General features: G+C 41.6%; 1 protein-coding gene across 2 annotated transcripts in view; it reads left to right on the top strand.

Moving 5' to 3' along the window:
* The window catches only part of IFT140 (intraflagellar transport 140), a 77197-nt gene that overhangs the window by 7545 nt on the left and 46460 nt on the right, over positions 1–23192 (top strand). For both annotated transcript variants that reach the window (XM_075179499.1, XM_075179500.1), the window contains exons 6-15: positions 567–742; positions 6141–6232; positions 7148–7254; positions 10177–10322; positions 10501–10704; positions 12413–12485; positions 15971–16062; positions 16652–16779; positions 17747–17864; positions 22070–22188. In XM_075179499.1, coding sequence (XP_075035600.1) covers positions 567–742; positions 6141–6232; positions 7148–7254; positions 10177–10322; positions 10501–10704; positions 12413–12485; positions 15971–16062; positions 16652–16779; positions 17747–17864; positions 22070–22188 — 1255 coding nt within the window. The remainder of the gene's footprint in view (positions 1–566; positions 743–6140; positions 6233–7147; positions 7255–10176; positions 10323–10500; positions 10705–12412; positions 12486–15970; positions 16063–16651; positions 16780–17746; positions 17865–22069; positions 22189–23192) is intronic.

Below are 23192 nucleotides of genomic sequence, written 5' to 3'. Positions count from 1 at the left end.
GGGGGACAGACAGTCAGAGAGAGAGAGAGACTAGGGTCAATTTAGATAGCAGCCAATTAACCTACCAGTATGTTTTTGGAGTGTGGGAGGAAACCGGAGAACCCGGAGGAAACCCACGCAAACACAGGGAGAACATACAAACTCCTCACAGATAAGGCCATGGTCGGGAATCGAACTCATGACCCCAGTGCTGTGAGGCAGAAGTGCTAACCACTAGGCCACTGTGCTGCCCATACCAGTTACCTCAGCCTGTAAACATGGCTGCCTCCACTGTTTGCAGTTGGCAATTTCAAATACAAAAAAGGCATAAAGTTGCCAATTTGATAAATACACTTGCAATAAACCCATGACAGAGATATCTGTAAATTGATAGCCAAACTACTCTAAAACAATAATCACTGCTACTTTTTGGAATATGAAATATGTATAACATTAAACTGGTTTATTCTTTGTTGTGTTATTGCTAACATGCAATAGCCCACTAAAGAGCAGCTCATGTAATGCTCTTGCTTTGCCTTGTATTTGTGGTACAAAGCCAGTGAATGGTGACTTGTTCTTGGTTTCAGGCTCTGTACACTGGGTGAACGAGCAGGGGAAGAGCAGCCAGATAATCAGCATGGACAGCCCGGCGCGCAGACTGCTCTTCTTGGAGAAGAAATCCGTTCTAGTGGTGATCACTGAGAATTTTCTGCTGTCCCAGTTCTTTATAAGTCCAGAAGGAGATGCCGAGGAGATCTCTAAGGTAGGAATGGGCTTAAAAGTCACCTGTTGCCTATGCACAGAGGGGGCAGCCATTCTGTGCGCTGAACCAATATTCTGCCAGAATGCAGCCTACCAATTCTGTAGCAATCGGGCGATAGTAGGTGATTAGGGAATGGTGTATTTGCAGCTAGGCTCTTTTCTGTACCAGAGTGCTAGCTTATATCACATTGGGCAGACTTGTAGTGAGAAGTGTAATGCCATTTGGTAAGTTGGCGTGTCCTCAAGTACTAACCTCGGATCTATCCATAGATGGATCGCTGACACCATGCATTCTCCTATTCAGATATCTTGCAGTGTCTCTCTGACACTTGTCTCTCAATGTATTTCTTGAAGAAATGCAATGTGTGGGTTCATCCTCTTAAAGTGTGCACAGGACTTTTTTCACTTGACTGGGTGATTTAATCCTTCAACATTCCAGGAAACAATGTTTAACAACTTCCATGAAGCTCCTCCAGCTGATAGTTATTATTATTATTATTATTATTATTATCATTTATTTGTTAGGCGCCATAAGATTTCCGCAGCGCCGTACACAAAGCAAACCGTAGACTATACAGGGTATAACAGTACAGAACAATAAACAAAAATACCAATGCTTCAGAAACTCCAGTTAGGTTAATGCAGTAGAGGCGGAGTAGAAGAACAGGTTTGGAGACAAGAGGGAAGAAGGCCCTGCTCATTCGAGCTTACATCCTAAGGGTGGGTGAACGAAACAGACACAATTGGAGGAAGTTGAAGTGTGAGGAGAGGGACCGGGAGGAGAGAGGGTAGAACGTTTGGAGGAGATGCAGGGTTAGGTAGAAGGTTGGTAGGCTTTAAGGAACAGGTGAGTTTTGAGTGCCCGTTTGAAGGAGCACAGATTAGGAGAGAGACGGATGGAGCGAGGGAGGTCGTTCCAGTGGAGGGGGCGGCAAGGGAGAAGTCTTTGATTCTGGAGTGGGAAGTGGTGATAAGAGTGGAGGAGAGGCGGCGGTCATTAGCTGAGCGTAGGGAGCGGGCAGGAGTGTGAATGGAGATGAGGTTAGAGATGTAAGGGGCCGTAGACTGAGAGAGAGCCTTGTACGTGGTGGTAAGGAGTTTGAAAAGGATTCTGTAGGGGAAGGGGAGCCAGTGTAAGGCAAGGCAGAGAGGGGAGGCAGAGGAGGAGCGGCGTAAAAGGAAGATGAGTCTTGCAGCCGCATTGAGTATAGAGCGGAGGGGTGCGAGGTGGGAGTGGGGGAGGCCAGTAAGGAGGATGTTGCAGTAATCAAGGCGGGAGATGATGAGTGCATGTATGATAGTTTTGGTGGCTTCCTGAGAGAGGAAGGGACTGATGCAGGCAATGTTGCGGAGTTGGAAGCGACAGGCTTGGGCGAGGGATTGAATGTGGGGGGAAAAAGAGAGAGAGGAGTCAAGAGTGACCCCAAGGCAGCGGAGTTGGCCGACAGAGGAGATGGTGGAGTTGTTAACAACGATAGAGAGGTCATGGTGGGAAGGGAGTCGAGGCGGGGGAAAGACAATGAAAGTTGATTTTGTTGGGGTGGATCTATCCAGTTCCTTTTTGAAATCTGATCGGCTGTAAAAGTTTTCCTACCTCCGTCCCAGCGAGGAGGGAGAGGGTGAGTTCTCTAAGGGTGTGAATCGGAGACATCGGGTGAGTGTCTCCAAAATAACTACATAACATAACTAGAACTTTTAGAATAGAACTCTTATTGTCCATTTGTGGACCATCCAGATTTGTAGAATTAATATTTGTGGCAAAGACAATCTCCTTAGGGCAAAGAGTAAAAGTGAACTGTGTTGCTAGCTAGGAGTATTTCCACCATTTCCAAGTGTCGAATTTTGCAAGATGCTTTTTATCCGCTTTCAGGTCTTCGAAGATACTTACAGTCCTGTCTTCCACAATATTTTGCATTTGTAGTCCGCTGCTCTGCTTCTGCTTTGCAAGTCCAGGTTTATTTGAGCCAGTACCGTGTTGAGGGATTTCCTGATTTGAGCTAGTTTTTATTCTAGCAGAGGTACCAGGACTGCAGCAATGTCAGTTGCTTTCATATTTGCTGCTTTCACAACCCTTGTAAATTTACGTTTACGGCGTACAACTGTTTGAGAGCTTGAACAGTCCGAGTCGTTGGATCGGTGTTGCAGGGAGTCTGGTGATTGTAACAAAGTGCTAGGTTTGATTGCTCCTTATTGGGGCTTATTTAGATATTTTTCTATTTAATTTGACTGTGAAAAGAGGGAAGAGGACATGTCTCCTGTTAGTGGATTTTAGGGGGAATGCCACAGTAGAAGTGACTTTAGATCTTTAGGTTACATATCCATATCTTGTGTGACCACAGAGCGAAGTAGCTCAGGAACTAGGTATCCCATGAGACTGGTGGGATTAGATTATGGGTAATAGATCCAACTTCTGAATTCAAAGTGTGTGCAGTTCATAGAGTTTCCACACGAGGGCAGTAAAGTGCAGCTTGTAACATATAACTAATCAATGTCTTTGCTTATCTAGAAAAATGTCCACATAAGTAGTCTCTTGTATAGTGTCACTGCTAGAGGTGGGAAAACTCGTTTGGCAATAAGTCTTTATCCTTAAAAGCTTAGTTCTACGTGCCAGATATATGGATATGTAGGTTATTGCCGATATTAAACCTTATCACATGTGTATTCCAATAGATTAACATGTCTATAGGCACAATGTGACACCTGTGTGTTTTATTACTCGCTACTCACCAGTGATGTAATGTTGTAGAAGAGGGATCTTAAGGAAGGGATTCCAAGTATGGAGCGTTGTGCGAGGTAGGGGAGGGGGGTCAATCTGCGCTTTCGGTGTGCACTTGATTTTTGCAGGGTTTAGAATCCTGCATAGTCCCTGTCCACAATGATTATTCCCAGTGTACTTTACAGGTAGTTTACAACCTATTTGGTGAACACCTTCTGTGTGGCCTATCAGCCTTCCCGCTGCTACTTAAGGGAGGTGGTTGGGCTGATCGATGCCATTAAATGGTCTCATAGGTCTGTGTTAGGCCTGTGCAGCCTTGGGTTGCATCCAACGGAGCTGTTGGGGCTTGATAGGTCATGCCATGGAGCTATGTAATAGACATGGAGGTAGCCTGCACAGTGATAAATGTATAAAATCCAATATAAAAAAATAAAGTTCATCCAAAACATATATGGGTCTTATCATGATGTGAATGATGCTGTTCTTCTTTTATATAAATCGATCTTGGAGAAACAATCTAGAGATATAGATCGATTTATCTGAAACTTAATGATAAGACACAACTTAGAATTCTGGCTGCTTAAAGGGTTACATATATCGTTTTATGTTAAGTGATTGGAACACTTTCATCATAAACACTAAAGGATAATGATGTTAAATAACAAAGTGATTGCAACTAAGTTTCATTTATAAAACCTGTATGTTGTTTGCATATAGTAAAAGTAATATTTATGCATGCAGATTACACTGTGATGTTTTTTATTGCTTAATTTTTTCTCTTGTCGCACCGGATATAAAAGACCAGCATCATTCACGTCAAGCTAAGACCATATATGTTTTTTGATGAACCTTATTTATTAAATTGGACTTTAGAAATATATCACAGTTCTAGTATATTTATATCACTAATGTCGATAGGTATTTAGATCACTTTATTTGTTGTTTCACAAGCGCAGATCCACACTTCTTTTGTTATGTTTGTCATTTTGTAGTGGTTTTTGTTGAATGAAACCTTTTTTGTGAGTTGCTGCATGTGAGGAGTGCGCAGATTAGTCTAGAAATAGATATTTATTTACTTTTAGAGTTAGTTATATGGCTGCAGTAGTAATACTACAGAATTTATAATGCCCGTCAGTCCATCTCCACCGTTTCTGTCTTGATCCCACTGCTGCATCCTACATACTGGTCCACTGTCCTGTGGCATTACCCCAGAATTACACCTGACATCACCTGTTTCTGGCCAATCAGAAACCAGTACCACACACCACATTATGAGAGGTAGCAGGATCATTCTCTATGTTAAGTGATCCAGTTACCTTACCACTTTCTTTTATTCTCTGCTCACATTAAGTACTATAAGTAAAGGTCTCAAACTAAATGTAGAATATCTTCTTTCATGTAGTTTTTGAATGATATGAGTTACAAAAAAATGTCAAAGATCCACAAATGTTGACATTGTGAGTATACAATGCCTAGTTTTCTCAGGCCAGGATTGAGATATTTAAATAAAACAAACCTATTGTTCAGAATTTAGCAGGGTTTAGGTTGATAGACCAATAAGTTTGAGGAAGTTAGCATTTCAAGCTCACAGACTCATACATTTGAAAAACGATTTAAAAAAAACAAACAAACACCCCCATATAACTTAAACAATTATTTTTATTTTGTAAAATATTTTTTTATTGAGAGCTGCTCAAGTAACATGCAAAATCATGTCATAACATTGAAGGGGTAAACACTGAAAAAATAACAGCTAATTCTAAAGGTACAAAGTGGGCAGTATAAAGTATATGTTAAATTTAAGATTAAAATGAGTGGCTTGACTTCTATAAAACTACATCATAACCAGTTAAAGCGATCCCCAGTGATCTCAAATGTGACGCAAAGTCAGCTACTGCAAGATATCCACTATATATCAGTGTGCCTATTCTGTTTCTGTGTGTACCGCTCATCTGAATGTTATTATAATGATAGAGTAAAGGTAAGAGATGGTATTGGATGACGGAGGAAAGCTGGGTGATTATAAAGTATACCTAGCAAATAATAATGTGTAAGCCTGCAGCTCCAGAGTGCCAATTAGATGACTGCAACTACTGTCCAGGAACTGATCACATATTCTGATATATCTCTAAATCAATATCTACAGATTTGGTTCATACTCAGCCTTGTGAGTCTCTGGACTGGAGTCCATTACTCATTGTGTAAATCCATGGGGATGGTGGGACAGGGTGGCAGAGGCTTTGTTTTCTCAAAGGTCCATGTGGGTAGAGACAGAAACAGTGCGTTTTCTGGTTTTCTTAGCTGTCTGGGAGCAGAGAATGAGGCTGACATTAGAGTTCTCAGAAAACTACTCTTTTGTGTTGCAAGATGAAGTTCAGCCCTTCATTGACATATCTCAATCCTGGTCTGAGAAATGTAGGTTGTTGTATACTTACAAATGCCAAAAATTGCAGATGGTTTGCATTCTTGAACCCTTATAAACAAAAAATTCAAATTCATGGTTTTGTATGACCCGTTAAGTATACCTAGTGAAATCAAAATTGGGAACCTAAGGTAAAAAATATATAATTGAATTAGTTGACATGGATTGACTATCACAAGGCAGAATGGTGATCATCACAGGGAAGGGTTATGACACAAGGTCCTGAGGTATAATTGATGAACAGTTGATTTTGTCTAACAGGTGAAGCTGACTGGGAGGAATGGTAAGACCGCTGACATTCTCTGTGTTGAAAATGGCTTACTGATTACAGCAACAGACGAAAGTGTCATAAGGTAATTCTTTAATACTCGTGTTAGATCTGCTTGTAACATATCTACATATCTGACTGTTTCCTGTAGTTTATTTGTGTTGAAGGTTTTCTTCTGAAGAGGTTGTCATTCAAGGAGAACACCACCTACTCCTTTGTTGGCTCCCTAACCCTTGACGAAGCCGATTGGCTGATGAACCATGTTAGAAGGACCGAATGTTTAGTTTTTAAACTGCATGATCTAAGTAGGCAATTCAGTGTTGTCAGCAGCATGGCGTAACAGTCGTTTTAGGGTCAGACCAGCATCTTAAAGAGGCCCCTGATGTTTGATAGGGGAAATAGCAAGAGAGGCACTTGTGGGACAGAGCTGCATATTTTTTCCATTGCACCCTCTAGAGAAATTCTGAAGGGGGTATTATTTATAGTTGACATTGAAATATAATACCAAAAGTAAGCTGTAATAATTCAGTCTTAGAATATGACTACATGTTTATGTGACTGTGTAACTTTACAAGTGAAATATGTACTGCAAAAAACATAATTTGCCGTGGTCCGTCTCCTAGCATCTTCAAAGACCAACTTCCCAGTGAAATGTCATTCTCCCAGCTAAATGTGCGTTTCTCCGTTCTTAAAGAGAATGGAAATCTGTTCTATACTATAAAGTGGTTTATCAGTGGCAGAGGTAGGCATCCTTTGGATTGGCAGCAGTTGTAGGACTACATGTCCCAGCCGGCTCTGCCAGCTTTTGTGTAAGCCATACGTTTGCCTACTTCTACCACTGGTGAACCCCTCATTGCTTATGACTTTATATCAGCGTTTATAGCGACACTCTTTTAAAACGATCACCTGTACGTGCGTAGCTGGCAAGGTGAGCTATAGGCGTATGTTCAATGCATATTTTTACCAGCAGCACTGATATGTACCTGAAATGCGTTTTCAGATTCTGGGATCTGGTTCGGGATGACAATTATGTGCTGTTTCTGGATCAGCAACTGGGATTTGACACAGATGAAACCATGAACTGTATTTCTTATTGTGCTGCTAAAGGTAAGAGAACTCCTCTCAGCTGTGGATGTCAGTCACTCTGTAACTGATCCAGTGCACTGTCATAATATCCCTTATTACTGTGGCTGCCCAGTCTGTCGTCTTAGTTGTTGTTCGTATTCAACCTGTACATCACTGAAAATAAACAAGAAAGCAAATCTGGAAATAAATGTGTTTCTCTTTCTTCCACTTCGGGGGACACTGCTACCTTGGGGGTATAGAGGGCGTGTGCTGGACTAGGCACTTTTATTGAGTTCTGTGAATCTGTTCTGAAGCTCCTCCCCACTATACCCTTCCACCAATGGCCATGAAACACTCTCTTATCTCTTTAAATGCTGTTGGGAGCCCAAGTCACTGGAGAGACAGCAGTGCCCCATCTATGAAGAGATGGGAAACTGAGGTCAGCTGACCAGTGGAGGGACCTGCTCATACCATTAGAAACACTTATGAAAACCACTACTGAATTTGGATTATTGGTTCAAGTGACAAGTAGAAGAGCATTTGATCCTCATAAAAAAAGTCATTTTTTTCTGCTTGAAATGGGAAATGGGGATCATATGGGCTTCTTTTATTTTCATATTTTTTAAAATAATATTTTAAGAATTAACCAGGGATGAGGGTGCAGAAAAAAAAAAAAAGGGGGGGGTGAGAGGAGTAGGGTATAAAATAAGAAATGGCAACGAGTCTTGACATCTTCACATCGAATATCAAGTAGTATATAATGCAATATAACTGGTGGGTGTGGGGGAGGCACAGGGTTGTACATACAGCGAAGGGGAACGAGGGGGAGGACAGTGATCAAAAGGTAAAACCGGTTACTTTTAAGATCACACTCTATGGTGATCCCACCCCATTACTGGTTTGTAACTTTGACACCTGGAAAGGAAGCTCACCTTCTTGTAATATCATTCCTATTCTAACAGTAGTTTTGACAGTGGCAAAATAAGCAATTCTACGTAACTGCAGTTCTCTATTCTTAAAAGATGTACAATTGGAATTATCAGGACTCCTTTTCTTTGACAGACGTGCAGCCTTCCCAGACATTGAAAGGGGAGTACTTAAATTCTAAGTCCTTATGTGGTGTCGTTGCCAGAATCCCAGCAGGATGACATTCTCCAAGTATTTGTGGTCCTTATATAGGCGTCTGGGTTTGGATGATTAATGGTTTTTGCTAATTATTTTCTCTGGTCCTTCATACATAACTCGTGTAATGTACTATTCTGGGTAACTTAGTTTATGTGACATTACCTCCTCATCCCACTCTCACCCTTCCTCCCCCTCCGCCAATACCAAATACCAAATACACAGTATAAAATAGATAACACAACTACCAAAATAAAAGTTTGCAGAATGCAGTGTAAGTATTGTTAAAAAACAATTGATGATTATCTGGTGCTCTGAGTTTGATTCTGATTATGCTAAGTTATATTTGTTAATAAGTGGACATTTTCTTACTGAAGTCATCTGCATTTCAATCTAAATCTGCCACTCTTCATTTTTCACTTTTCTTATTACTATGTGATTATCTGACGTGTGTGTGTGTATATATATATATATATATATATATATATATATATATATATATATATATATATATGTATCTATGACCTATGTCGCTATTTGAGAATGAAAATATGTATTGAATATCTACTATGTTTTCCTTTTTCTTTTTTTTTTTTTGTATTTGAAAATGCAAATAAAACTTCATGTCCTTCCAGAAACAATCAAAGACAATTTGTAGTAAACTCTGTGGTTTCCAGGAAGTAGAAGTGTGTTAGGAAGTCGAGATTTAAATCTTAGGCATCCAAGATTTCCAGACCCTATTGTGTTCTGTTGCTTATTCTTATGCTTTGTCTATTGTCTTCCTTGCAGTTTATGTTTTGATCACTTCTTGGCCATGTATTAATAGCCGTGTTTTTCTGATATGAATATTGTTTCAGATAAACAGTTTAAATAATGATGGCATAAAAAGTAAAAACAGTTAAATAGTTTGGTTTGATATATCAAAACCTAGCTGGTGTCACGTTCAGGAGAGTGGACCCTACAGTTTGCCTAGATTTGCACTACTCAAGTAAGGCGCGGAGTCCAACGAGGGGACGGTATTCACCAGGGACTGCTGCAAGGCGGTTTGTCTCACAGGTCTAGGAGTACGAGGCGAAACCCCTTAGGAAAACCAGCAAAGATGGTCAGCAGCGAGAAGGTTACCACACACACACACACACACACACACACACACACACACACGTGTGTGTGTCTCTATATATATATATATATATATATATATATACATACATACATAGATACATAGATACATACATAGATACATACATACATACATACATACATACATACATACGTATAAATATAACTTGATGTGTGCCGTTTCATGGATTAGTTTACCACTGCCGCAATTATCTCTTCTCCCTTGAATTTGATATTGGGGTAGATAGGCAGAAGAGTCAGCTGTCTCAGGACACTATGAAGCTGGGAGGTAGGTTGGAGGAGGGAATTTTGTAAAACAATTTAACTTCTGAAAATCAAGCAGAGAAGTGTTTATTCAGTGTCAGGTCTACACTTACCTCCACCATCAGGACAGATCACATTTTCCATGCTTTGTTGGATGAATTTGTGGCCATCAGAACATACAGAAGAGCTACAGGACATTTCTAGGCAGCATATGTGGAATTAGACCTTGGGCATATAAGGGTGGAGGCTGCGATCCTGTCTTCCCACTGACTCGTCTCTTAAATTGCCAGTGAGGTGTGGTTATTGGTCCTATGGGCACTAGAGCCAGTTTATTTGTGTATAGTGGATAAAATACATAACATACGTGAAAATACACGCAAATATAATTATTCCTTAAGTTCACTGTTACCACTGAGCCACCTTCCTACATTACTTACTTCGTTTTCTTATGAACCGCAGGAACACTGGCAGCAGGAACCAGTAAAGGCCGGGTAGCAATGTGGAGCAGAGTCACCGATAGACGGAAGTCCATAAGGGTAGATGGGAAAGACAGCTGGAAACTTAAGACTCCAACAGAATTGGACGGCAACATCACACAGATAAAGGTAAGATAATTAAAGCGATAGGACCCTAAGTGACATCAGCCAAAATAAGGCTTAGATCATATGTTGTGAGTTGAACCTGATTGTGTTCTGGTTTAATGTGTTATTTCCAAGTTATGTCTCTTACTACCATTCCCCCTGGTGACCTAGTTATAACACAATCATTGTCGTCTTGGTGCAGTGGGGATCTTCCAAGAATCTCTTGGCTGTCAACAATCTCAGCTCTGTGCTGGTCCTCAGTGAACACGTCATGTCCTCTCATTTCCACCAACAAGTTGCAGCCATTCAGGTGGCACCTTCTCAGCTCAGCCTGACTTACTTCAGTACGGGAACCATACACAGCCTGAAGACTGACATGTACATTAAAGGGGTCTTCATCACCAAAGTGAGTAACCACTACATTCAAATTAAAGAGTTACATTTTATTTATTTTTCCTTTTTTACATCGCACTTGCTGGACATATTTATGTTATGTTGAGAGTTGCTTGATCCTTCCTCCCTCTCTCTCCCACTGCCCACCTTGCCTCTCCTCTACGTTTATCTTGGTGTATCGCTCTCTCTCGCACTCTCAGTCCTTGTCTCCCTCTGTTTCTGTGTATGTGTTTGTATGTGTGTGTGTCTCACTCTCCTCTCTCTCATATCCCAACATTCTCCTCTAAGATGCAGGGCCACGCGCCATTTTTATGGTGCACTTGCCATCACCTGCTCTGTCATGCTTGACGCATATGAGCATTAAGCACCGCTAGCAAAGTCCAAACCCAGAGCCTTCAGACAGGTATGATCCCCCCCCCATGGCACCTCCACAGTATATATCTGCCGTCTGCAGCCACAAATCATTCAGTGCTGTTGGTACTTCTCTATATTAAGTGTTGTGGCTGTAGTGCTTTACTCTGGAAGCATTTGACAGCATGTGTGTGATGTCCTGGAACATGGTAGGGCTCGGGGAACAGGCCATTGGGCAGGGGAACAGGCAAACAGGGATCTCTGCAATGTGTGGCAAACAGTGATCTGTTCAATGTATAATTGGCAAAGTGAGTATATTTTTGATGTGTGGTATATGTACATTGCATGGTTGTGGCTAGTTCTAACCATAACTGTGCAATATTGGCCAGCAGTGGGTCTATCTTCGTGCATTGTATGATTGGCAGTGGAGGTTTTTATTGCAATATATGGCTGACAATTGGGGTTATCTCTTTGTAATATATGACTAACAACGGGGTTATCTACGGGTAGCATCTCATTACCAATAGGGCTTCTCTGTGCAGTATATATCTGGTAAATGAGGAGTTATTTTTGGGATATATGGCTGGTAGAGACGGGTTAGTTTATCTCTGTGCAATATATATCTGACGGCGGCTTATACCCTCGTACCCTTGCTGCCTCTCCCTTCCCCTCCCTCCCTTCCTCTCTCTTCCCCTCCCTCGCTTCCTCTCTCTTCCCCTCCCTCACTTCCTCTCTCTTCCCCTCCCTCGCTGCCTCATCCTACCCCTTCCTCGCTGCCTCATCCTTCCCCTCCCTCGCTGCCTCATCCTTCCCCTCCCTCGCAGCCTCATCCTTCCCCTCCCTCGCAGCCTCATCCTTCCCCTCCCTCGCTGCCTCTCCCTTCCCCTCCCTCGCTGCCTCTCTCTTCCCCTCCCTCGCTACCTCTCCCTTCCCCTCCCTCGCTGCCTCTCCCTTCCCCTCCCTCGCTGCCTCTCCCTTCCCCTCCCTCGCTGCCTCTCCCTTCCCCTCCCTCGCTGCCTCTCCCTTCCTCTCTCTTGCCGCCTCTCCCTTCCCCTCCCTCGCTGCCTCTCCCTTCCTCTCTCTTGCTGCCTCTCCCTTCCTCTCTTGCTGTCTCTCCCTTCCCCTCCCTCGCTGCCTCTCCCTTCCCCTCCCTCGCTGCCTCTCCCTTCCTCTCCCTTCCCCTCTCTTGCTGCATTTCCATTCCCCTCCCTCGCTGCCTCTCTCTTCCCCTCCCTCGCTGCCTCTCTCTTCCCCTATCACATGATAGTATACTTATACTTGTTATGCCCTATAGGACTATGGTGTTTATTTTTGTCATTGTATCATTTGATTCCAGGAAAAAAGACTATTAACTCCTTGTGATTTTTCAGGATTCTGTTGCAGTATGGAACGGCAAGCAAGTGACAGTCTATGAGCTCACTGGACCCACTCTGAGGAATACAGGTATTCCCAGCACCAGATAGTGACCAGTCCACTTTATGACTCTTAAGTTTCCATTTATAAAAGATAACTTTGATTTAAATAGTTTGTTGAGGAAATGTAGTCTCTCTGCATTGAGCCATCTAATGATGGTATTGCCGCCATTAGTTAGTTTAATAATGCACTTGGTTATGATGTATTCTCTCTCACTTGCTGCCTAATGCTCTTTCTGGACTCAAAGTTTTGTGTAGCAAAGCCTATCACAATTTTATTCTCTCGACTATATATCACTGTCAGTCCATTAATGTGTCTAATAAATCACTACTGTGATCTTGACATAACTCAATATGTACCACTGCACTTTTTCCAAGGCAAGCACTGCTCTGTAACGGGTATGACATTCCAGGCGGTGTACATAATAAATGTTTTAGTTGTGCTTGAAGTATGTACAAACAGTGTAAACTGCAGTATAATTGTGTGAGGTCTAGAATAATCCATTCAAGGAGAAAGAATCTTGTGTTGATTTGTGGGTACAGTGATGGCTAAAGCTACAGAACAGAAGGACTTGAGGTGATTATTTCTGTTCATAGTAAACACTGTAGCCAGGCTGCAGGTAAGACTAATAGATTAGTAGGCTGGATAGGCAGTAAAAGGGAAGAGGTCTTCATTCAGCTGTAATGCTCTCCTCGTATTCTGTCCATTTCTGGAGTTCTCGCCATCTGAAGGATATAGACAAATTTCTAAACCAGCACATGCACTGGAGTTGGGACCTACTCACGGGAGTCTCCAGATCGGTAATGATCTTGTCTCCTTTAAGCAAAGCCCAGCCCAGATATTCGTTAAGGAGGCTTCTCCTAGAGAGCTAACGCCCTTCAGCAGACCACAGATCCCTGTGATAGTCATACTAACCATAAACCTGTTTCTAGACCTGGAAACTACATCCTACCATGGGCTTGGAGGGAACACTGGTTAGAGATGGGTCTGGTTGGCTCTTTATAGGGTCAAGTTTCTCGCTGTCCAATCACACTACTCTGAAGTCATTATGTATGGTGAAAAGCACTTCTTTATTTACTCTGTGGTCCACGTAGCGCATATTTATGTGAACATCCTTGGGACGGCCCCCTGGATACTCCACCTAGCTTTGTTGGTTAGCTCATACATCTGACAATGCACATCGTAGATAAGAGTCCACTTTAGGACCACCCTCTTTATTCATTTAAATATTTCCATATTTACGTTAAATTCTGCTTGATTTAATGTCATATAAAATTGCCCATGAGAGTCGGGACGTATAGCTGCCTTTTATTACATATATCACTGGTGTATTTGACGGTCTGTATTACATTTATTATACAGTTCGCCCAAAATATAAATTTATTCTCCTTCAATACTCAACCAAACCTCTGACACCCAAACCAACATTGCTGAGTGCCTGGATCATATAGCCCCATATATCCCCACTAAGCACCTCTTCCATGTTCCATCTGATTGCACCAATATGTAGTTTCCTATAGATTGTAAGCTTGTGACCAGGTACCTCTTTACCTGTTAAGTTGTGTATGTGACGTATACTGGTTCAATATAAACACATGTTTATAAAAGATTGGTCACAGAGCACCTACAGATGCGGATTCCCAAAAATGTGCAAATGGTTGATGCACAATGTGTCCCTTTAAAATTTGGAGCAAAACTTTTTCTCCTGCACCTCCATAAAACGAAATGTCATTTTTTTGCATTCTGACATGAAAATAGTTACTCTCAGCAAGGAATGTCCCCAATCTGTCAAACAAATCTGATTGGACGATGAACCCCTGCAGGCACTGCCATACTGACCCGCAAATCAAGGTGCCTGTAACACTGGGTGTATTTGCACAAAAGTAGGCATAAGATGAGAGAAGAGCGTTTGTGCTTTTGTGGCTCATAAATGACCATTAGTGACTGTAGCTGCCTTCTGAACATAAAGAAACTTGCCACAAAATAATTGTACGTCAGCCAATATATAAAATTACTAAAGAGACCAAAATGAAACAAAACAATGTTTAGTAATTGCGACAAACCATTCCACCGATATCACCGCCATAGTTTATTTATAAGACAGCACAAATCTCAGCAGAGCTAGAGTGTCACAATTTGTACAGAAAACAAATGGTACATAGAAACAGAACAAGGACACACGAGGTTGGTGGAGAAGGTGCAGACACAAGACAGCGGGTAGAGAGAGACGATTTATTGACAATATGTTTTTTACCTGATACCACCATTACTATGGGTTGAGGTTACACCAAAATGTTTGAGTATCGCTATTACTTCAAGAAAATAGCACTGTTTAAATATATGTGAATTAGACACTGGGTGGGGGCAGCCTCCAGGACCCCCCATGCTTTGTCCACACTACCAGCTCAGGTTCTAGATAGATTAACAAAGGCGGGTAGTAGGGGAGGAATAACATTCTGGTACCGCTATTCCCAGTCCCTGGTCCCAGCCTCCAAGACTCCGACCCAAGCACGTTGGGAAGCAGATATTGGTATGACTCTCTCCCTCCAGCAGTGGGAAAAGATCTACATTTCCTCACACTGCATGTCCAGATGCATCAATCATACCGAAATGCATGTTAAGCTCCTCAATCGGCTCTACCTCACCCCGGATCGCCTCCATAAGATATGGCCAAGTCAGTCTAAATTCTGCTGGCGTCAATGTGGTCAGATAGCAGATGTTTATCATGTATTTTGGACATGCCCGGTGATCCAGGCGTTCTGGGGCGAGGTATCCGCTTTGATTTTGGAGGTCCTGCGAGTTTCTGTCACTCTTGACCCGGAGGTAGCCCTCCAACATATATACCAGTCTGCGATCCCTAGCTATAAGCGCTATGTATTAGGACACATACTAATAGCCGCTAGAGCAGCAATAGCTCAGAACTGGAAGTCCCCTGCTCCCCCCAGCATCACTAAGGTCGTGTCTAAGATCCAGTATAGTTTCGAAATGGAAACAACGGATGTGCCCTATACGTCATCCGCCTCCAATCCAATTTTCAAATGGTTTAGCTGGCACGAATATGTCACAGTGGGCTCCGGTAGAGCACGAGTAGCTTCAAATATTTCACCCCCTCCCCCCCCAACAGCCCTCATAGAAGAACCCCAGCCTAATGAATAGGTTCTGCCTGTGTGTCATTTGAGCTACCTAGGTACTAATATGTCCCCATGTGGTGTATTATGAGAAAGACCAATGTGTATATTTTATTTCTGCTTCTTAAAGTAACGTGCATGTTATAAGATCGCTGTTTCAATTGAGTGACTCTCCCCCCCCTTCCTGTGTGGGGGTTCCCCCCCCTTTTGTTACCCTTTTGTTTGTTCCTTCAACTGTGCTTGTTACCCTTCTTTTTTCTGTACCCCATTTAACTTTGAAAAACCCAATAAAAATTTATTGAAGTAAAGAAAATAGCACTGAACACTTCTAAGTGCTGACCATCTGCGTTGTTATTGTGCGTCATATGATCATTATTTTGTGTTTAGGTTCGTTTGCGAGTGAGTCTTCTGTGTTGGCTATACACGCGGAAAACATTTATACCGTAGAGCCTGGTAGAGTCCAGATCCGCACTTTTCAGGTAAGTCCTTACATTGTTTTATCAGTTACACCCTGGATTTATTTACAGTTACGTTGCTGAAAGCCTTTTCCACCTTCAGAATCCTTAATGCTTATGCTGGTTTACTGACACAGCAGTAATAGTCTGTGATAGATGCTGAATATCTGTCACACGAGTGCTCTCTGCTGTAGAACTGCTGTGTGCATTCCTGTGTCTTAACAAACCTTCCTTCTTCCGTACAACTCTGTTGCTGGAGGAGTTAATATCCGAAACGGTACTAGACAAAGATGCCCGCTGTTATCCTTGGTCTTCTCTCTGGTTATTGAACTCTTAGCTGCAGTCATTAGATATTCACAAGTTATACATGGGGTGCATATCTCAAAATGTCAATATTTGCAGATGATATAAACCTAACTTGCATTGTAACATGGTTTGGTCCAGGAGACTAAAATAAGAAACGTCTTAATTTAAGTTCCTTAATGAATCAGACCCTAGATGTGTTTCGGTTTTCATTTTAGTCCTCCCTTGTTTACCATATTCTGCTGATTCAAATGAAGATCAAAATAATTACTATCCCTGCTGATGTCAACATGTCCCGTTTAATTTACAGGGCACTGTGAAGCAGTTGCTCCCATTCTCCGTGTCAGAGGGGAATCCATGTGCACTGGACATATGCGGTGACTTCCTGGTGGTAGCCACCGATACTACTCACTTCAAGCTCTTCGACCTCTCTAGAAGGTAATTCTTTTCGAAAAAAAACCCTCTCCATCTTCCACCAATAGTCCAGATATGAAAGATCTCATAGCTGCTAGCTATAGGCAACCGAGATTAAAATGTTCTTGTGACATTTTCTTCTTTCTTGCTATTGGGGGGGGGGGGGGGGGGGGGGGGGCGCTGCTACTTGAGGGTATAGAGACAGACCAGGAGATGGGCACTTTTTATTTTAACTCTTCATAGTTTCAGAAGTTCCTACTATATCCCCTCTCCAGTGGCGCCTGCGTTTAAAACAAAGTGCTGAGTAACTAATGTTTATTATCAGTTGATATGTTGGAACCAGCCTGGGCAAAGACTCTGGCTCAATTCATTGCAGAGCTTACACGGCTCGCTACGTGTCCTACGGAGGTAAGTGAGATAAAAGTTCCTACTCCCCCTACCGATAACACAGGGGTTAGTACAGTCCCTTAAAAGTTATCAACCAGGGGGTTTCAGGGCCTCTGACTATGACAAGCTAGCTTTGGAAGGAAAGTCTTGTGCACAGCTATATCTGGGCGTACCCGCCTCTAGGGTCAGCTTTCAAATGTCCCCAAGGTAGCAGTGTCCTCCAATTAGGTAGAAAGAGAAAAGAGGATTTTTGTTGTTATGTTAAGTCCATTTCTACGATTTTTTTTGAAGGGTATTGTGCTCCCGCCCTTTACGCTCTTAATTTTTCTCTAACGTGTGTGTTCCTGAATGGGATTTGTTATCCTTTGTTGGTTTGATTCTTCTATCCTATTCTATGGAAACTTGTCAGTTATTAACTGACGTTATATTGGAGAGGGGATATAAAGGGGGATGAGCTGCTGAAACTGGCATATTTCAGATTAAGTGCCCAGCTAAGTAACGTAAATAATAAAAATAAAAATGATCATGTCCTTGGACTGGGATTACTACATTGTCATAGTACATGCTGCAGTGTGATTGTGCTGTCTTTTTGTTTATTCAATAGGGAGGCCAAGGCCCACAGCAATTGTAAGAACCTCTCTGAGCTGGTGCCAGGACTGGGAAGCATCGTGTCCATCAGGTGTAATGCCAATGGCAGCAAAGTCAGCATCCTCGCCCTCAGGGTAAGACAGAAATCACTCTCACGTGGGCTGATGCAGTGTTGGTCGCAGAATGGGAGTAACATTCTGCCCATATGTAGAGCTTCACGTCTGGAGACAAATCATCATCATCACATACTTACACTTGGCCTATAGCAAGTACAGTGCGTCCGGAAAGTAGTTTTTTATTCTTAGTAGTAGTTTTTATTCTTAACATTTGCAAAAATCTAAAAAAAAACTTTTTTCACGTTGTTATTATGGGGTATTGTGTGTAGAATTTTGAGGGAATAAAGGAATTTATTTCATTTTGGAATAAGGCTGTAACATAACAAAATGTGGAAAAAGTGAAGCTCTGTGAATATTTTCCGGATGCACTGTATATACGCCTCCTAACATATATACACGTTTCTACAGGTCTGCACGAGCCACATGAATACACCTGAACAGAGCTTTGTCTGGCCTGCGAGTACATGACCCTTCCTCTGCAGGTGCAGGCGGGTGTAAGACCTGCACCTAGACACAAGGCTGCATAGGCGCAGGTCTGTGAGCCCAGCTTCTGGTCCTGTGCAGAGCGATCTCGCGCAGAATACGCTACATAAACTGGCGTACGTCCCACGTTGCATCAGCCCCATATTCTGGAAGTGTCATTTATGGTATTTGAAATCTTGTAAAATTATTTTCTTTTCAAAGTGCCTTCAACCATATATATATATATATATATATATATATATATATATATATACGTACGTACGTACGCATACATGAGAATGTTGGGTTCCTGTCTCTGTATCGCTCAGTGTGTATGGTTATTTTTATAAATAAAGCTTTATGTTTTTTCAGTTTTTAGTTTTTAAACACTTGTGCTGGCTTTTATCCCTGTCTGGAAATATGGATGTTTTGTGTTCTCACCATGAACCTTGTACAGTGGAATTTTTGTTAATGCTACACTGAATGAATTGCTCTGGGACTGATCTAAGTATTCAGTGCTTTCTCCATTATTGTTTGATAGATATAGATGTATATGGATAGATAGATAAAATTCAGTACTAGAGTGCACCTGTCACCCAGGCATACAGTGCAGTGGGAAAGCATCCAGCCCGTACTGGAATGTAATGTTTAGTTGTGAGTCACAGCTATTACAGTAGCCTTTTTGTATAAGTCTCTATTAACTTTGAACATTGAGATGGAGAAGCATTTGCCCATCTGTTCTTGCAAACTTGCTCAAGCTAGTTCAGGTTAGTTGGGGAGCGGTCATGGACAGAAAGTTTTAGATCTTGCCAAAGAATTTGAATGTCATTAAGATCCATACTCTCTGGGCCACACGAGGACACTGTTTTCTTGAAGCTAGCCCAGTGTTGCTCTAACGGTGTGTGTTAGATTATTGTCCTGCTGAAAGATAAACTTCCTCCCTAGCTTGAGCTTTTTGGCAGAGAGTCGTAGGTATTCGTCCAGGGTTTGCTGTAATGTGCACCACCAATCCGGACAAGATTGCCAGTCCCTGCCACAGAACAGCTGAATGTGGGCTGATGGTGTGACCTGACTGGTACACAGGTTTCTCCATACATCCTGCTTAACACTTTAGTCACATCAGACCACAGTCTTGTAGATTGCATTTTGCAAACTCTTTTTTTCTTTAGCGTGTTCTTCTCCCTTTGCGACTCTCCTATAAAGACCCATGAATATCGTTAGTTCATGTACATTGTTTTCCATTGTAGCCACTGCCTTCTGTATCTCGCTTAACATCATAATTGGCTGAGCTGTAGCTTCTCGGATAGGTGCCCTTCTTGTCCATGTTTAGGGGGTGGCTGGGTCTAAGTAGCTTGTCTGTAGCTTCTTACTTACTGTTCTTCTGTACAGTGGGCTGCACTGAGCTCTAAGATGCTCAATGCTTTTGCACTGGTCCTGCACCTTTCCCAGATCTATCCCTCTCTATAATCATGTTATGACTTGTTGGGATGCTCTTTCATCTTTATTTTTCCCTTGGGAAGGCTTTACCATGCTGTGTGACCTTGTCGAGGGAACGCTATTTATATTTAGAAAACAATAAACAACATTTGATCCGCTTTTTTCTTATAAGGTGGGGTCAGTGCGACTTCTAAGGTGATGCCCAATAACAAGGAACCAGTGACCACATTATAACGCATGCTATGAATTCACTAGGAACCAGTTACCTGTGACGTCTTCTAGCTCATGGTTGGAAACGGTCTTCGGCTGAACCACCGTGGACAGTGGTTACTGTATTACATGCCCATCATGTGACCTCCTATTCCACTAAACACTGGTTAGGGAACCCAAGAAATGTTCCCGTTACCCTACAGGAATAGAAATCAGCAGATCACTTTATTTATTTTCTCCCAGTATTCTATCAGCAGCTTATAAAGTGCAGGAGATCTCTAATTTACATATACCCGGAGAGGACACTAGCATATTATTACATGACAGCACACTAAGTTACTAGGCTTATTGTAGTGATTTATGTTAATAGGAGTCCAAAACAGAGATTATAGTGCACACTTGACATAAACAATTTTTGTCAGTGCTTCTAATAGTCCGTTAGGCTCATGAATACATTACGTTGTGAAGCGGTTTCTCTGTGGTGTGTATGGACACTTATCACTTGGTGAATGCGTGTAAGCGAACAATAGCTGTTCTTATTCAAACTTGAATGCTCTCTACAAAACTGCAACTTGCACCACAGGAATCATCATTTATATTGTTGCACACATTTACTGTACATACTTCTGATTTACATTGACCAGAATATGTGTTTTAAAGTTCAGCATTGCAAATTATCCTCAAAATTATTATACTCTGTGAGAGCTGCAGACTGATCACACTTAAATTTAATTTCTAAATGTATGGTTTTTCATTTCTCATAATAAAACAAGATGGTAGTATCCCATTGTACCACCAGATGGCGATAAATCACTGTCACTGAAGTGATCATTCCCAAGATTATTTGTATAGTTGAAGAAAGCTTTCAAAACAGTTGACCAATACTTAATCGGGATATTTAGCACCTATAAGAGAACCTTCTTAAATATATTTATTATATTGGGCTAAGAAAACCTGTCTCTTTAGTGGCTTTAAGAAAACCTGTCTCTCTTTAGTGTCTTTAATTGTTGTTAAAACATCTAGAGGACTATAGCTTGCCTACCTGTGTCCTGATAATTATAATTACATCACTCTCAGGGATTTATTAAACTTGTGGGTGCCGTTTTATCCAGGTATTGTGTGCTAGCACCCCTTGCTTATATTGGCTGAGATTATCATATGTATGGGGCCATTAGCAAAGTTTTGGACTTGTCCACGTTGCACTTTAAAATGCTAGTAAATGGTTAAAAATAGACTTTAGTGACATTCAAAATGAAAATTGCACCAGGTCAGGCTTCTTCCCTCTCCCCAAGTCCCCTACTAACCCCTCTCTTCCCTACCTCCCCCCCCCCCAATTTCTGCTCCTTTTGACTCTCCCTCTTTCTTTCCCCCTCCTTGTCCCCCCCTTGTGCTTCACTATTCCCCCATTTTCAACGCTGTTGTTTTGTACTGTAACAAAGTTTTAATAACTTTTTATACCAATTGTTTGATTTATGTCCTAACTCCTAACCTGTATGCCTTTAAAACTTGAAAAACCTTCTAATAAAATATGTTATAAAAAAAAAAAGTAAAAAGGAAATTGCACACGTTGCGGATCTACTGGTCTGGATGCCGTGCCACATACGCTGTACATACAGGGCTTGATTTAGTCATGGATCTAAATCCAACTACTTAACAGATCAATTTTATTTTTACTTACATTTATTTATTTTAATTTGTTTAATTAGTCTCTTTTTTTTTATGAGTAACGATACGGCAGTAGTTCCCGATAATGATCTCCACGGCTTTACTCTGGTTGTATATTTACACTGTATTTTGAGTTGCTCATATCATGGTTGATTCATGTAACTCACAATGCACAAGTGCGGCTTACTCTAAATGAGATCCATTTTGTAGCTGTGAGATAATTACGTCTTGGTATTTAACTGTGTGTGGCATCGTGCACAGCACGGCATAGGAATGAAGAGAGCTATACTCAAGTGCCTTATTATAAGTCTTCTGCGTACTGTATTCTATGTTCTCTTGTACGTGATCCTGCATATGGCCTTGTATCAGTGTCCACACACTTGTGTGAAGAGAGTGTGTCTGTGGGTAATACAATCGCCATACTTACCCAGTTCTGATTCTTTCCTCAGGCTGACGGTAACCGAGACTCCAAGATGTACTTCTATGATGTTGAACTAGATACTGTGTCGTTTTTCGACTTCAGAAATGGGGAAGCAGAGCAAGGGGATTCTCCATCCAACCTGGACTCGTAAGAAACTTTATGAGCTTTGTGCTTCAAGGGGTTGTCCACCACCACACTAGGTAGTGCTGGATCCCCCCTTTGTAGCAGTTACGTGGGAGTACCTCCCTTAGAACTCTTTATTGAAGCATAGTGAGAATGCTGGAGGGGTAAAGAGTCATTGCTGAAGGACTGAAGCTGTGAGAATCACATGTTCCTGACCCTGATCAGGTGTGCAGTGAATGTGGCTCCTGATTGGACAGGAACTACAGCTGTCCAATCACTAGGGAGATGGGGACTAGTGCAATGGGGATGTCATAATGTCAACAACCTTTTACTGTGAATATAGATCTAATTTCCTTCACACTTCATTTAATCTGTTAAAATATAATTTAAATTGTATTGGCAGCTAGTTAAAGAACCACTTATCCTAAAATATTAGTAGCTCTTTCATGTAATCCTACTTGTATCATTCACAATTGTATATGTACAAGTTTTAGAAGCTTTTTCAAAACTGAAGATATTTGAGAAAGTTTTGAGCTTCACAAATGTAGGTCCGGACAGAGAACCATAGTGTTCACACAACTGCACAGCAAATGTAAATAGAATTTAAATATCTCAAGTTCTATCAAGGTATGAGATGTTTTACATAGATCAATGTTAGTAGTAGTTCTACTATGTAAAGTAAATTTATATTTTAGTTTTAGAGGTTTGTTAGGTGCAAGAAATTTTTCTCTGTGATGTTCCATAAATGGTTATTGGCGATCCACTTGGACAGTAAAAGTAGCCACACACGTACAGATTTGTTTGGCTAGTTTGAGTCACTGCACTGTGTGTGACCTCATCCTGAATGGTCAAAATCCGGTGTAGTTAAAGTTGAATTGATTTGTTCCCTCCTGTGAGTGGAGAGAAGCACAGAGCATGTGCAGTGGAGTTTACCTTATTTTAGAGTCAACCAACAGTGTGTTTATCCTGTTCCTGGCTTCCTGTACTTACTTCCACTAGGAGGAGCACTGTGCGGGTAGGAACTGCAG

Source organism: Mixophyes fleayi, chromosome 7 (assembly GCF_038048845.1).
Source record: "Mixophyes fleayi isolate aMixFle1 chromosome 7, aMixFle1.hap1, whole genome shotgun sequence".
Classification (NCBI taxonomy): Eukaryota; Metazoa; Chordata; class Amphibia; order Anura; family Limnodynastidae; genus Mixophyes; species Mixophyes fleayi.
The sequence above is the reverse complement of the archived record's forward strand: the minus strand, read 5'-3'. Positions and strand labels throughout refer to the sequence as shown.